We start from the raw sequence: 15730 nt of genomic DNA, 5'->3' as shown, positions 1-15730 counted from the left end.
AGTAGGCTTCCTCATGGCTCATGGGGAAAAGTGTCAAGGCAACTTGTCAGGGCTGCCTTCCTGGCTTTGGAGAAAGCCCCTACTTCTGCATTCCCCTCTTCACAGCTCACAGCACATTCCCAGACTTGGGGGAGGGAGGCTTCCAAGTTATTAGAATTAGGGTATGCTTATGTATGTGGGGGTGACTGCATGGTGGAGAGGACAGAGGTCTTCTTATGTCACATTCCATCACTGAGGGTTTGTCTAGGGAGGAGGCAAGGGCTTTAAAAAGCCCTAGGACTCTGGTGGGACCTGGGTAGAAGGAAGCACCTTCAAGCAAAGAGCCACCAGAGTGCAGCTGGTAGGTGTGAAAAGTGGGGGAGGGAGTGTGGTCAAATGGAGGGCATAGGGGCTGTTTGGGTTATCTCTAAGGGTTCATATTAGGGAGCAGAGAGCCTGGGTTTGGTTGCTCTGGTTCTCATAAAGTCAGTCTCTGCCACAACAATCGTCCTGGCCCCATCCTCTTAGAAGGAAGGGTCTGTACCCGAAGGGCTGCATGATCTTTTGCCTCTCTCATTCTCCCCTAAAACCCAGTCAGTCTCAAAATCTGAGAATGGAGCAGAAGGAAAGACAAGGGACAAAATTACAGAGCCTCACAGCCTATTCTTAACTATTCCTCTCAGAAGAGGCAAATTATCCCTTCTTCCTCAGGAACCATTGCCATACACATTCTTCTCCCACCTCCCTGCTCCCCTCCCCTCCACTGGAGCTGCTGCCATGGTTGCCAGGATGGTTGCTAAGTCTCTGCATGGAAGGGTTGGCGTGGGCTGTGCTGCCACTAACATTACCATGGTGAATCAGGGGACACCTGGTGTAGGCTTGGGAGGAGGGAGCATGTGGATGTAAGCAACACCCCTTGCCCCTGGGCAGAATGAGTGTAAAAGGTGAGCATCTTGAGCACCACTTCAGGTGGGGGCTAAGTGAGCTAGGCATTGTGGTACTGGTGATGATGGGCAGCTCTATGCTGGGAAGTGGGGGCCACTCATTATCATTTCAGTTGCTAGGGTATTGGTTTTGCCAAGGGAGCACACCATTCCTCCTCCATCCCTTCTGAAAGGGTGCAAATGCATAAGCACCTTAGTCTGTCCTCCATAAGGCTGAGCAGAGCTGTGTGGGCACAGAACAGTATGACCCCCAAATCTGGCTTCTGGATTGGGGGAGAGAGCCTGCTGTGGGGAGAGGGCTCCATACGTGCCCAAGGACAAACATCTAGAATAGGAACGTGGGACAGTTGATGGCCAAGACAGACTCCTGTGTCCTACCAGCAGCCCTGGGCTGCAACACCCAGAGGGCAAGGAGTTAAAGGTGTGGGGGGTCACCTTTTCTGAGCTTGGGGAGGCAGCTCTCCCCCAGAGTCACATAAAAGCTGCGTGAAAGCCACCGCCTCCTCCCTCCACCGCATGGAAGCTGGTTACTCATCTCTCTGCACCCGAACAGCCACTGCCGCTAAAAATAGACCCCCTGCACCCCAACCCCATGGAAACCAGCAGAGAGTGGCAGGCAGAGACCTTGAGTTCCATTCCTGTCACCTCCCTGTTAGGGAAACTGAAGTCCGAGGCAGGAAGTCAGTGGCAGAACCCTGGTGGTGGGGCACCCCGACAAGCAGAAGAGTGAAGGGTTAAAACGGCAGGGAGGTTGAAGAAATGGGGGTGGGGGAAGGGCAGCATCAGCTTGGCAAAAATAAGAAGTCCCCTGCCCACTCGCGCAGGTCCCATCAGGCTTGGGGGACATGAACAGTGGGAAGGGGCGCCCAATCCCGGGCCCCAGGGGGCGGCCGTGCACATGGGGGAGGCAGCAGCGCTGTGCCGTCCGCGCCGCACCGTGTCACATGCGCGCGCACACACACACAGACAGGCACACACGTGTGCCCGGGTATATATAGTCCCCAGTCTCTGGGCCCGTCGCTCTGCAGTGGGCGCCGGCTCCTCGGGCTGGGAGGGGGCTCTCGGGGCGGGTGGGAGGGTGGGGGGCCGGGGTGGGGTGGGGCAGGATGCTGGATGGCCAGCTCTTCTCCGAGGGGCCCGACAGCCCCCGGGAGCCCCAGGATGAGGAGTCTGGCAGCTGCCTCTGGGTGCAGAAATCCAAGCTGCTGGTGATCGAAGTGAAGACTATTTCCTGTCATTATAGTCGCCGCGCCCCTCCTCGACAGCCCATGGACTTCCAAGCCAGCCACTGGGCCCGCGGGCCCCAGAGCCGCACGTGAGTGAAGGAGAGGAGACGGGTGTTGGGAAGAGAGTGGTGGGGCGGGGAGTGGGGTCCAGACCTCCCCGCAAGCACCAGCTAGTGCTGCTGGTCCCCTTTCTCTTTCCCACGCCTCCCCCTACCCCATTCCGAGGCCTGGGGCCTGACTCTTCCCGCATTGTTCTGGGGGGCAGGAGTGGGTGTGAGAAAGGGCAGGAGGTGAGATGGGGCAGACGCTGTTAAAGTGTGCATGGAGGGATGGTGAGGAGTCCGCCTTCGACTTCAGCCCTAACATATACGCACGTGCACACGGGCACACACTCACACACACCCCTCCACTCGGCTGCCCCAAATGGTCTCCAGGGCTCCCAGCTCCCCGGGCCTCGGCTCCCTTCCCCCACAAACTGCTCACCTGGGTTCCTGCTCATTGTCCCAGGTGTGGGCCGCGCCCGGGATCCCCTGAGCCGCCGCCCCGCCGTCCCTGGGCCTCCAGGGTGCTGCAGGAGGCGACCAACTGGCGGGCGGGGCCCCCGGCCGAGGCCCGAGCCCGGGAGCAAGAAAAAAGGAAAGCGGCATCGCAGGAGCGGGAGGCCAAGGAGACCGAGCGAAAAAGGCGCAAGGCTGGTGGGGCCCGAAGGAGCCCCCCCGGTCGGCCCCGCCCGGAACCTCGGAACGCCCCTCGGGTGGCCCAGCCTGTAGGGCCCCCGGCTCCTTCACGACCCGAGCGCCTGGGGCCGGCGGGGCGACCGCCCCGTCCATCCGCGCAGCCGCAGAGCGACCCAGGGGCGGCGTGGGCGGGGCCCTGGGGAGGTAGGCGGCCAGGGCCCCCCAGCTACGAGGCTCACCTGCTGCTGAGAGGCGCAGCCGGGACAGCCCTGCGACGACGCTGGGACCGCCCGCCACCCTACGTGGCTCCACCTTCTTACGAAGGCCCCCACAGGACCTTGGGGTCAAAGCGAGGCCCCGAGCCCTCCCAGGCGCCAGCCTCAGCAGCCTCTGCTCCGATTCCGGCCAGGACAGAGGGAGGGTGCACAAAGAAGAGGCTGGATCCTCGGATCTACCGGGACGTCCTCGGGGCTTGGGGTCTCCGACAGGGGCGGGGCCTCTTGGGGGGATCCCCAGGCTGTGGAACAGCCGGGCCGAGGCTGGAGTCCTTGGGCAAGGCGGCCGCGGAGAAAAGCCTGGGGCTGGCCACTGCTGGCCTGAATAGTGGTAGCGACGGCCATTCCCAAGCCAAAGCTGCTGTTAGCCCAAGCACGGAGACGGCTCCTGCGGGCTTGGCCGCTGCGACTCCCAGCCCCCCGCGTCCCGCTCCCAGGTCCAGGCCCCATCTCAAGGGCTCCGGGGAAGGGAAAGAAAATAGGGAACAGAGCTGGCTCCCCAAATGCTGGATTCCCTCCCTTAAAAAGCAGCCGCCCCGACATAGCCAGACCCTCCCCAGACCCTGGGCTCCAGGAGGCACGGGATGGAGAGAGTCCCTGGGTCATAGAGAGGGGGCTGGACCTGAGACCTTGGAGGGTTGGAAGGGGACCCGCCGCGCCCACACCCTGCCCCGCAGTTCCCGCGGCCCTGCTCGTGGAGAAGGCGTCTTTGTCATTGACGCCACGTGCGTGGTGATACGGTCACAGTATGTCCCAACCCCTCGAACCCAGCATGTACAGCTTTTGCCCGATGGGGTTCCGCGCGTCGTAGGGGATGCCTCTAATCAACCGAAGCCCAAAAAGGAGGAGGGCGAGGGAGCCGCGGCCTTTCCCTCCCCTTGCCAGAAACGGCTCTTGAGCAGTCGCCTTTCACACCAACTCGGTGGAGGGCGCGGGTTCGAAGCTGAGGGCGGAAAGGCAGCGGATTCCTCCTTGGAGGAGCGCGCCTCCCGCATCTTGGGGCTCCCGGTTGGCGAAGTAAACCTTCAGGACGCTCCCCCGCAGCCGGGTAGCCCAGAGTGCTCAGCCTCAGGCCCAGCGGCCTCAGGAGGCACGGTTAGTGCCGAGGGCTCGGAGGAAGGGGCGGCGGTCCAGCGGCGCGCGGGCCGGGGCTGGCCGCGGACCCCAGGGCCCTACGCCGGGGCACTGCGGGAAGCCGTATCCCGCATCCGCCGGCACACCGCCCCAGACTCGGACTCGGACGAAGCTGCGGAGCTCAGCGTCCATAGCGGCTCTTCTGATGGAAGCGACACAGAAACCTCGGGCGCCTCCTGGCGAAATGAGCAGCCCCGGCCCGGGGAAGGCGGGAAGACAGCAGAGCTGAGCGACAGCATCCGAGAGATTCTAGATGTCATCAGCCGAACCGAGGAGGCCCTCTTCGGAACGAGGGACACGAAGGGGATCCCACAGGGAAATAGGGAGCAGCAGTGACAGGCCCTTCCTTGTATTTGTGTTCCCCACTTTTCCATCCTTGGGGCCACTGGTCCTCTTTCCTCACAAACTTCCTTCTACCCCTTCCCTAGAGTCGTTCCCATACTTGAAATAGAAGCCCAAATGAAAGGAAAGGGAGCATATGCCAATTCACGATTTATTCCTTTCCTTTCCTTCCCTCCCCTTCCCTTCTTTTCCCTTCCCTTCCCTTCCCTTCCCTTCCCTTCCCTTCCCTTCCCTCCCCTCCCCTCCCCTCTCCTTCCCTCCCCTCCCCTTCCCTTCCCTTTCCTTCCCTTCTCTTCCCTTCCTTTTCCTCTTTCTTTCTTTCTTTCCTTCTTTTTCAGGACAGGTGAGGATGAACAATAGACTTTAATACCTGCTCCATTCAGGGCACTGGGGTAAGGTCTTTGGCAGGGGCTCAGGCACTGGGTTCAGAGCAGAGCAGAGTGGCTTGGCCAGGATCAGGTAGGGGGGCAGGGATGTTATAGTCATAGGGCAACTTTAGGGCAGGATCTTGGGGCTTGGAGGGAGAAAGTGATGGAGAGGCTTCCCACTGAGGTGACCAGGTGACAGAGAGGCCCTTGGCAGAAGAGGAAGGGATCCAGATACAACCAGCAAAACAGGAAGAGGACTCACTTTGGTGTGGGATAAGTTCTTGGGATAAGTTCATCCCTGATGCTTTGGGTCCTTGGGGGTGGGTTCTATCTCACCCTCTCCTCCACAGGCCAAGAAAGAGAATTAGGAATAAATGAACAGAGTCTGAGTGTCCCTCAGATGGCTTCGTTGTCACCTGCACTCATGCTCAATATTCAAGAGACTGTCCAAGATTTGCAGAAGATCTGAGCAAGTTTAAGGGCTTCTATCCCAGTCTCTTAGGTGTAGGTGAGGGCTCCTCAAGGCAGAGCAGGATGGTGGCCTTATCACTGTCCCTGGCCTGTGGTGGTCCAAGCTGGGGAGGGAAGGCAGCCAGTGAATCAGCTTGGGACCTCTTTAGGCCTTCCCCCATTTCCTCCTCCCCAGTGTTCCTTAGTGATGCTCTGAACCGTTACCACGATTTCCCACCCCGGTGGTATCACTCATCTGAAAGAACCCTGAAACTTTCTTGCATCTCTGCCTATTCCAGAAACCTTGGCCAGTCATGGAAGGGGGAGGTTGGTCCCAAAAAGCCTGTGGGTGTGGGGTGTGATACTCGCTGTAGCCACTACGGGGCGCGCGCAGGTCGCGGATTTCCCCGGTAGCTAATTCTCGAGTCCCCCCTACCCGGGCACTGCTAGTTAACCAGTTGATACCCAGTTTCTGCGCGCGGGTCCCCCACCTTGCCACCTCCAGCCGTGCTAGGTCGGGAGAAGGCCTCTGGCCTTCTAGGCCTCTGGAGCGCGCGGAGCCCCTCTTTGTACTTACCCACGCCAACCGGCTTGGGACCCAGACACTGAAGTCTTTCTTCTCTCCAATCTTGGACAGTTCTGTCTCTATTTACTAGCCATGTGAATTTGGCCAAATCACTTCACCTCCCTGAGCCTCAGTTTCCTCATCTGTCAAATGGGGGTTTATAAACACCTACCTCGCAGGGTTGTTGTGAGGATTTTACGCGATAATGTATGTAAAGCGCCTTGCACAGTGCCTGGCACACAGTAGGCGCTCAATAAATCTAAGCTTCCCTTTGTCCAACCTTGGCATCTTTTTCCTTTCACCGGCCCAGTCGCTCCCCTGTCCCTCCCCACAGGACTCCACTGTTTCTTCCCGCCCGGTGGGGGGCTTGTGGGGGGGAACTCCTTTCTTTGATGGAAACTCCCAGTGCAACCCTATCACCCCCAGTCGGACTCTTCCTTCCTTGCCCCCCACCCCACCCCCGCTGGCTCTTCCCAGTGCCCCGGCGCACTCCCCCCACCCCCCATTCCGGGCAAGGGCTGAGTCAGCCTGGGTAAATTTAGCCGCCAACTCGGCGGGCGCGGGGGCTTCGCCCAGACTCAGTCCCAGAGTCCTGGCCGGCCGCCTCTGCCCCCATCCCTACCGAGTCACTCCAACTCCCGCGCAGCGTTCAGAGCCCCAGCCCCATTCTCAAGCCATTTATGATTTTGGTCTTCAGTTATCTCGATGTCACTCCCTACCGGTACAGGTCGGGACGGGGTAGGAGAGAACAGAACAGTTTGGGAGGTCCCTGGGCTGGACCCTGTGCTGGGGCAGGCTGACCTTGGTTCAGTGTGTATGTGTGTATGTAGGGGTGTCTCTCTGGGCTTCTGAACCTGAGGGGACAGCACTGATCAAAACTACCCTGGAGAGTTCATCTCATAACCTGCCCTGGACCCACAATGTGGAGTTTCAAGTTAGCTCTTGCTGGAGGAAGTAGAGGAAGTGAGGTTCACCTTGGGAAGAGATCAAAGTTTGCTGAAGTCTGTCTACCTTTCACCTGCAAGTCTACTACTACCAATTCTAAGTACTAAGCATTTACTGAGGACCTGAGAGGAAGCAGGCCCTGGGCTGGGCTCCAGGAAAGAGATGAGTGAAGATGAAAACACACCAATAATGACAGTAGTGAGCAGGAAGTGATAAGTATTATCAGCAGTCAAACAAGGGAGATTGTGTGGATTTTATGAGATCAGGAGGGCTCCCTGAAGGAGGTGGCATCTGAGATAGAATTTGGGGAAAGGAGCTCCAAGTAGAGGGGAGAGCATAAACAGAGGTATGGATGTGGGGAAGCAGGGTATGTGTAGGAAATTACCAAACAGTCTGATTAGACTGGAGTTGAGGGTACCTTCAGATAAAGACAGGTGTGAAAACTGAGGGCAGGCTGAGGCGAGCCTGGCTCCCTCAGGAGTGTGTGCCCTGGACTTTTGGGCTTGAGAAGAGAATGGACTTGAGCCCAGGAGGAAGACGGAGGAAGGCTAGGGCAGTGGTGAGAGCATCTGCCTGGGTTTAGCCCAGGGGCTCCAGGCTGGTAGAAGAGGTGATCCTTGAGGGTAGCCGAGGGGCTGGCCCTGTGGAGGGAGACTCCGCCATATAGCCAAAACCTCTGTGAGGTTGAACAAGCAAGAGGTCAGTTTCGAAGAGTTCACCCACACTGCTATCATTACCGGAGAAATAGGGCAGCATTGTGTTTAGAGCATGGACTCTGGGGCCTGGCAGCCTGGGTTTAGATCTTGCCTCTATCTCACACTAGCTGTGTGACCTTGGGCAAGTTACTCAATCTCACTGTGTCTTGGTGTCCTCAGTTATAGGATGGGGTTATGAATAGTGCTTTTATTCATAGGCTTCTGGGAAGGATTAAATGATTCAATATGAAAAGCACTTGAAAAGAACAATGCCTGGTGCTTAATAAGGGATATAAAAGGGTTAAGCTCTGGTTATTATTTCTCTAGAACTATTTCATTAGTATTGGGGATATAAGAACAGGAGGGGAGAGGGAGAGAAGTAGAGGTTGGGGAAGAGCAGGAACAGACAGCAGAGACCAGGTCAAGAGGAGAAAGGGGCCCTGGGGTGGAGACACGGTCCCTTGAATGGTCGGATGGTGTACAGGGAGCATTTGGGTAGTTAGGGTGACAGGAAACATACCCTGCTTCCCCAGAACATCTTTCATCTTTGCCTAAGGGTGGAGTCAGCACTGGCTGCTAAAGATCTGGGGAGAAAGGGACAGAGAGAAGAGGAGGAGTGACTGTAGGTCTATGCCCTTGGTGAGCCATATCTCAGACTGGCCCTACATGGCACTGTAGGTGGGAGGCTGGAGGCTCCCTGCTGTGAAAATGACTTCTAAATCTGGCTTCGTCTGCCAGCTGGCCAGCCTCTCAGAGACAGAGGCCACAACCACCCCCAACCTTGGGACAGCCTCACAGGTCAGGTGTAATGACAGCAGACGCAGGAGGGCGCGAGGGCGCGGTCAACTTGGGGCAGCAGCTCTCAGGTTAGCACAGGCCACTACCCTGCCAACAGCCAGGTTCTTTCCATGGAAGCCCTTTTCTGTCCCGAATGGGGCCCGGTTAATACGGCTTTAGAGGGCCTAAGGACCCCCTCCCCTTTCAGACTCTCATGAGAGGCCTGGGACTTCCCTCAATCAGCCACAAATGGATAACAAAGAACCAGGCCATAATTCCGGGACTTTAGGGGATCCAGGGTCAGGAGTGAGTATAGAGCAAGGAGGGTGTATAGGGTGAGGAGGAGAGGACCAGGAGAGATGGCTGGACATGAGTACACAGGGAGTGGGTAGGGTGTGTCTGTGGAGAAAGGGGAGCACTCCCTCGGTTATTCATCTGGTCAGTCCTTCGTTAAGCTTGTATGCCAGGCCCTAGGGACACACCAGGGACTCAGACAGGGCTCCTATTTTCAGGGAGCTTCCAGGCTAGGGTGTGTGTGAGACAGGGCAAGGGATATGGGAGAGGAAACCCACAAAATCACTATAGTGGGGGCTGTACAACATAATATATGTTAATGAAGGCATTCCTGAGGATCTAGGCAAGCCTGTGAGAAGGATCAGTTCCCTGACAATGGGTGGCTTCGGGGAGTGGGAGATGAGTCACTGAGGTGCATCCAGACTGAGTGTAGGAAGGCTCAGTCTGGATACTGGCCCCTCGTCTCCATGTCTTCACTTGGAGTGGGTTTCCTCCCTTGAAGCCCCTGATACTACAGAACTTTGATGAGTCCCTTTTAAAGAAGAATTGCTTCATCCATCTGTCTATCCATCCATGCGTGCCTCCATCCTTCTGTTCATCCCAGCATGCATCCACCCATCTACACATCCCACCCATCCATTTATCCATCCATCTCCCAACCCTCTGTCGTCCAGCCAGCCATTTATCCGTCCATTGGTTCACCCATGTATTTATCCACCATCCACCATCTCTTTCTTCTCTTAATGATGACATCTGATGTCCCTAGCTCCGTGCCACAAAGAATGCCAAGATGAACAAAACATGGAACCCATGTCCTCAGGAAGGTAGAAGCCTAGTAAGAGGATAAGTAACTTACGCAGATAACCTTCTACGGGACAGCCTTTATATGCTGTTAACCAAAGCCTTGCCAAGATGCTGCTTCAGGAAGGCCATCTTGCCAAGGGAAATTAGAAGAGCCTGATGGAGGGAGGGACATTCCAGATGGGTTTCAGTGGGGAAAATGGGGAAGAGGTGCATTCCAGGGTGTGGGCAAAGGTAGAGAAGTGGGAGAGCACGAAGGCGTCACAGGGAACAGAGGCACTGGGGAATGCAGAGGTGCAGGGACTCTGGAACAGTGTGTGTGGGCTAAGTCATGAAATGTCCTGGAAAGCAAGGATAAACGTTTAAGCTTTAGCGAAAGGAATTGAAGAAGAGAGCAGGGGCTGAGAGTTGTTGAGCTGCGAATGTCCCAGTTGCCTCCTCAACACCTATATCATTGTTTTCTCTGCTGCCTGGTTATGACCTTCACTGGTCTTGTTACCTTGTGGAATGCCCGCTGGACCATGAGTTGCTCAAGGCTAGTGCCTTTAGTTTAGCTCCATATCCCCTACAGGCTTGACCTGGAACAGGCTTTCAGCAAATGCTGGCAGAAGGTAGGAACATATTATAAAACCGTGTAACAGAGACACTGGCACAGCAATTCGGCCTCAGATGTACAGAAGGAGAAGGGGTCTGCTGCGTCGTCGTGTTCCCACCCTCCCGGCATAGGGAATAACCGCGCTTCCTTTGCTGGAGTCTCTCCAGGAGCTCTTCCAAGAGACACCACAAGGTGGCGCTGTTCCAACTGTAGCGCTGCGTACTGCCACGGTCCTTAAAATGTTCGCAGTTGGAGGAGTGCCCATTCAAGAACTGTCCCTGGATCGTCTAGACATTTCCTTCCAGCAAGTGCTGAGACAGAATAAAAAGACTAAGTGCAACTATGGAAAAGAAGAGCCAAGAGACCCCCAACTCCAATGTAAGAACTGGCCTCATCTATCCATCCATTCCCTGGACAGTGCCTACTACGTGTCAGGTACAGTGTTAGCATCTTGGAAAACCGACAGGGACCAAGACATAGTTCCTGCCCTCGAAGAGGTCTACATCTAGTCCTAATCAAAACCCAAATCTTCCTTTGCTATCTTTCTCTCTTTTACACACGCACACACACACAGAGATGCACACACAGACACATACACACACCTGTTCCCCAGACCAATGCCCTTGACCTGGGAAGCCATCTCCACATGAAATCTACTCTTTGGCACGCTCACCCTTCCAAATTCACGTTTCTCCCTAAGGTTACTGTATGGCCACGTTAGTGTGACCCCTAGATATTCCCTCCTGGGCTGATTCCTTTTGTCTTTTCTGAGCTCCCTGACCAGCCCTTTCCTAGTCTCTCTCCCAACCTCCCCCATCACATCCACAGCCACGCCGCCAGCTCTGGAGGCTCTAGGGACTTCCTGAGAGTATGCCTGGTATGGATTAGGGCCTCCCAATATTTTACAGATCTGGAGGCTACAGGAACACAAAGGTGGAACCACAGAAGGGCCCTATGAGACCCTGGTGTCACCAGTCCAGAGATGAGGAGAAAACCAAAATCTCAGAAACATGTCCCTGTGTGGCCTGGGGGCTCTGCCAGCCAAACCTGTCCCAGGCTGCCTTCCTTTCTTATCTACTTTGGGGGGACCGGGCTTCTCCCTAGCTGCAACTCCATAGTCATGGCTGTGGGAGACACTGGTTGGGAGGTGAAGCATTGTGGGACATTGTCTGCTTTCCCAAGATGCTCTAGGGCCCAACTTAGCCCTTGGCGGGTTTGGGAGAAGAGAGGAGGGAGGGTTGGTGCTGAGAGTGGGAGCCAGGCCCATCGAGGTCCCGGGAGTGAATGCCGCATTGTTGGCCAGGCCAGAGTCACAGATAATTACCTCAATTAGTGACAATGGGAGAGTAATAAATACAGGCTTAGTGTCTCCTACCCCACCAGGGCTCCGAAGATTAATCCAGGCTGACGGGCGGGCCCTGAAAGGCGTGATGGACAATTCATTAAACTCCCCAAATGCCGCACAACCTGGGCGTGAAGGCTGAGTTAGCCCCCTGGGGGCTGCGCCTTTGTCCTGATTGTGTGTCTCCGCCGCAGCAGAGCCCGGCAGCCCCCAGAGAGTGGGGAGGTGAGTGGGGCTCCCCCAGCCGGGCCAGGCGGCGGGAGGATTAGGCCTCGGTCCGGCCCTGGTTGCCCTGGCACACCAGCCCGGGCGGGCTGGAATGTCCGTGGGGGGGAGCCGGCCGAGCGGAGGGGCGGGGCCGACAAGGTGGGGTAAGGGGGGCACACAAAACCGGGGGCAGGAGGAGTTAATTAGACGCCAGCCGAGGAGGGCGAGGGGCCACAATAGGGCCGAGGGGCCGCCAGGACCGGCCCCTTCACTTCCGAGGATTAATAGGGAGGAGGAAGAGGGGAGGGGTTCAGCCCTGGGGGAGGAGAGCTGGAAGCTTCCCAGGGTGGCACTGCCCCCTTTTGCCCAGCTTGGCACCTACTTGGGAAGTGGCTGGGAAGCAGGGGGCTCTGGCAGCCTGGGCAGGTGTCCCCTCAGCATCCCAGAGAGTGGCTCTTTCTTCCTGGCCTGCCCTGGGAGATAGCTGGGCAGGGAGGCAAGAAAGGACCCTTCATTTCTCTAGGGAATAGTGGGAGCAAGAATGCTTGAGGGCCCTGTTTCTCCACACCCCGCCTGGCTCTGCCAACCTGCTCTGAGGCAGAACTGGGAGCCTGGAGCTTTACCCTTCCTGGTGACGCTGCCAGGTTCAAGTCCAGAAGTCCATAGGGGGGCTTGGCGCTGATGTGAACATGTGGGAGTGGGGCTGCTGTGTGTGTGCACGAATGAGTGCAGACACACTCATAGGTGCTGGTGTGCTTATGCATGGGGCCTGGGGCTCAGCAAGCCCCTAGCGAGTGCCCGTTGAACGAATGAATGAACTTTGGCTTTGCTGAGAGTTAATGAGTACGAGTATGAGAAAGAGAAGGGGTGCTGAGCTGCCCCATAACCCAGGGTGGCATTGGGCCCTCTCCTTCTGAGGTCCCCACTGTGGCTGGGGGAGCAATGGAGCCCCACCTCCAAGCAGATGAGCCAGTGTCCAGGAAAAATGAAGAGGTGGTGGTTCCTTCCCTTTGAAAAGGGCAAAAAAAAAAAAAAAAAGTGCAGTAGCGTCTTGGAAGCCCCACTTCCTCCGGGGCCCCAGAAGCAGGGCAGCCCTGGCTCCTCCCTCGGAGCCACCCCACCCTATCCCCTCCCAGGGAATGACAAGGGAGCGAGTTGGCGGCAGTTCCCCGGGCATATTTATAACCTGCTGCTCGCTCACCAGCGTCTGCTTTTAGCCCAGACGGGGGAGGGGGCCGGGGGGTGGTCTGTCTCCTGCTGGGCGCCCCGGCTGGGTGTGGAAAGAGTGAGTAAGGGTGAGTGGTGGGCAGCTCTGTATGGATATTCCTGCTCACACCACAGCCAAACAGCTTATTTTCTCCTCATTTTGTTATTTTTCTCCCTCTGGCCTGGAGAGGAGGACAGAGCCAGCCTGAGGTTGGGGGGGGGTGCCTAGACCCTGGGGTATTTGCAGCCCCACTGACGGGGTTTTTCCAGGGTGCGTGTGGTGGGGTGTGTATGTGTGGTGCTGGCTCGCTGACCCCCTGGGGACTGTGCAGGCCTGCCATCTCCGTCCTCTCAGCTTTTCCGCTCCCCCCTAGGATATTTCAGGACTGGTGCCTCCCTCACTTGCTGAGGCCAACTGTGCATCCGGGGTCCCTGGCAGCCTCAGGTCCCCCTGGATGTGTGGCACCTGGCACCTAAGATCAAAGGTGGGCGGAAGGATAACCAGAGCGGATAGGGCAGAGCCGGGCATTGGGCCGATTCACGCCAGCACTAGCCTCTCTAGGCACAACCCTCTGTGAGGATGGCACAGAAGATCGGAATATCAAAAGAATTCACTTTGGGCCTCCTGGGTGGCTCAGTCAGTTAAGCAACTGCCTTTGGCTCAGGTCCTGATCCCAGGGTCCTGCAATCGAGCCCCTTCTTGGGCTCCCTGCACAGCAGGAAGCCTGCTTCTCCCTCTCCCTCTACCCCTCCCCTCTGCTCATGCTCTCTCTCTCTCTCTCAAATAAATAAATAAATAAATAAATAATCTTAAAAAAAAAGAGAGAGAGAGAGAGAATTAGCTTCTATGTAATGTTTTGCAGATCCTATCCCCCTTTTGCTTGTCCCCCCAACCTTTTTCTTAGTGCATGGCCCTTAGAGGGCCAGGCCTTATTCTGCACTTCCCTACGCACCATGAATTTCCAGCCCCTGGAAGTGAAGAACCTCCACGCAGCAGACTTGGTTATGGGGGTCTGTCCTTAAACCTCAGGGGTGTGCAGAGGGTTTTCTACTCCACCGAGTGTTCACCGCACTCCCCTATTATTCTGACAATATGCATTGATGCGCTTGATTCCCTGGCCACATTGGAAACTCCTCCAAGTGGGCTCTTAGGGCCCCGTATCCCCAGCATTTGGCACATGCCTGGCACAGAAGAGGCGTCAGCCAGTGTTCAAATGACCCGGCTTTTCATGGACATGATCTCCTCTGAACCTCATCGCCTTCTGGAGGGAGAAGACTTGTACTGACAACGCTCCCTTTTCAATAGACAAGGTAACAGGCTGAGAAAACAACATATTTGTTGAAAATCTAAGTAGAGCCAGACCAGGAATCATTTCCTCCCTTTACCCTTCTTCCAGATGCTGCATGGCAGCTCCGCTCAGAGGCCCCAGCTTCTGGGCCTGAAAGCTGATACCAGTTCCAGCTCTTGGAGTTCGGAGTTAGGTGAGAGTGGTCGAGGACAGCTGCCAAGCCGTCAGCTCCCCAACCGCTGCTTCTCCCGAACTCTGGGCATTGTCAAACCAAACCCCCTCTCCTGCCTCTGGCAGTCCATTAACTTCTTGCTTTGGGAACCAGGGGACCTAATAATTCATTGGATTATAGACTGGACATTCTATGCAGGGGGGTCTTTACTGGAAACCCAAGGCTTATGAGGATCTTCTACTCTGGATCAATACATTTTCCATCCCCCCGCCCCCCGCAACTGCCCATCAGAGCTGAGCTGGTGCTGGCTTGGCAGATGGAGAAAAAGGGAAAGGGATGTCTTTTGCAGGCTTGAGCAGATCCTGGCTCCGCTCCCCTACCCCCACACATACCCCAAAGGCCAACAGGGGTCAGAGTTCACATATCCAGGGAGAGGTGGGAGGCAGCCACAACAGCAAAAGAGTCCTGGGGAGAGGGGGAAATTCTCCAGTTGTCTGGGATCAGCTGCTGCCCTGGGGGGGGGTACTTCATAGCTCCCCCCTGCCCTTTAGGTCCTCCCCTGGGGAGAAGTGCTAGGATTAGGGATAGGCATTAGAGCTTAGGAAGGGGTTACTGTTTGTCTGAAGTTAGGGTTAAGGCTAAGGTTAGACCTAGACCTAGGGTTGGGGAGAGGATTAGGGTTAGAGATAAGGTTTAGGGTGCGGGTGCACTTAATACTCCTGCCCTCTCTGGTGAATGTGCACATGGAGGTATCTGTATTACTGGTAACAGTCTTCTTTCAGGCTTTTTATGGGAATGGCTAACTTAATGGTTCAGTTATGGGCCACACTTGGGTTTCCTTTTGGTTACATGGGTTTCAGCCCTAGCTTCTGTTTGGATTCTTGGCCCTCCTGCTCCCTTCTGCTCCCCGACCATCATCTCTGAGCTTTTGGGTTCAGAACTAGAGCCCATCATGTGGCCTGGATCCTCCTGAGCCCAAGGTTGAGAGCTGGGGTCTAATAAGGTGTTTCCTTCTCTTGGGGAGGGAAGTACCTTCCCCACTGCCCCATGCCCTGACCACAGATGAAGCAGATAGGCTTCAGGGACCAAACACTATACAGCAGTACCCTTTCTGCTTGGATTTCTCTTTCTTTGGTTTCTTTTCACAACACGGTCATAGCTATCGATCATTTGTGGCTATTTTCACAACTCCCGATATGAAAGACAGGCTGGGAGTTTGTTTGTTTGTTTGAGTCCCGTTTAGCGAGGGAAGAAACTGAGGCTGTTTGGACTTGCCCAATATCACACAGCCAGTTGGTGTTCGAATAGGAAGAAGAATCCTACAGGGTCTCTTGGCTCCTGACAAGGTTCTTCTGGAGACCTGGTCCCCCAATGGCCTCATTAAGGTCATCCAAGGGTCAGAATCCCAGGGTCCTCTTGCAGGGCTATGACAGTAGTCCCTCAACAA

The 15730-nt window shown here is 56.1% G+C and overlaps 1 protein-coding gene across 1 annotated transcript; it reads left to right on the top strand.

Annotated features, from left to right (window-relative positions):
- Positions 1–2029: 2029 nt before the first annotated feature.
- DDN (dendrin) lies at positions 2030–4571 on the top strand (the record flags this gene model as incomplete). Its single annotated transcript, XM_080812043.1, has 2 exons — positions 2030–2238; positions 2657–4571. The coding sequence occupies 2 exons, from the start codon at positions 2030–2032 to the stop codon at positions 4569–4571; spliced, it is 2124 nt and encodes a 707-aa protein (XP_080668169.1).
- Between the last annotated feature and the right edge of the window lie 11159 nt (positions 4572–15730).

The sequence above is a fragment of the Martes martes genome (genome assembly GCF_963455335.1).
Source record: "Martes martes genome assembly, chromosome: 8".
Taxonomy (NCBI): Eukaryota; Metazoa; Chordata; class Mammalia; order Carnivora; family Mustelidae; genus Martes; species Martes martes.
The sequence above is the reverse complement of the archived record's forward strand: the minus strand, read 5'-3'. Positions and strand labels throughout refer to the sequence as shown.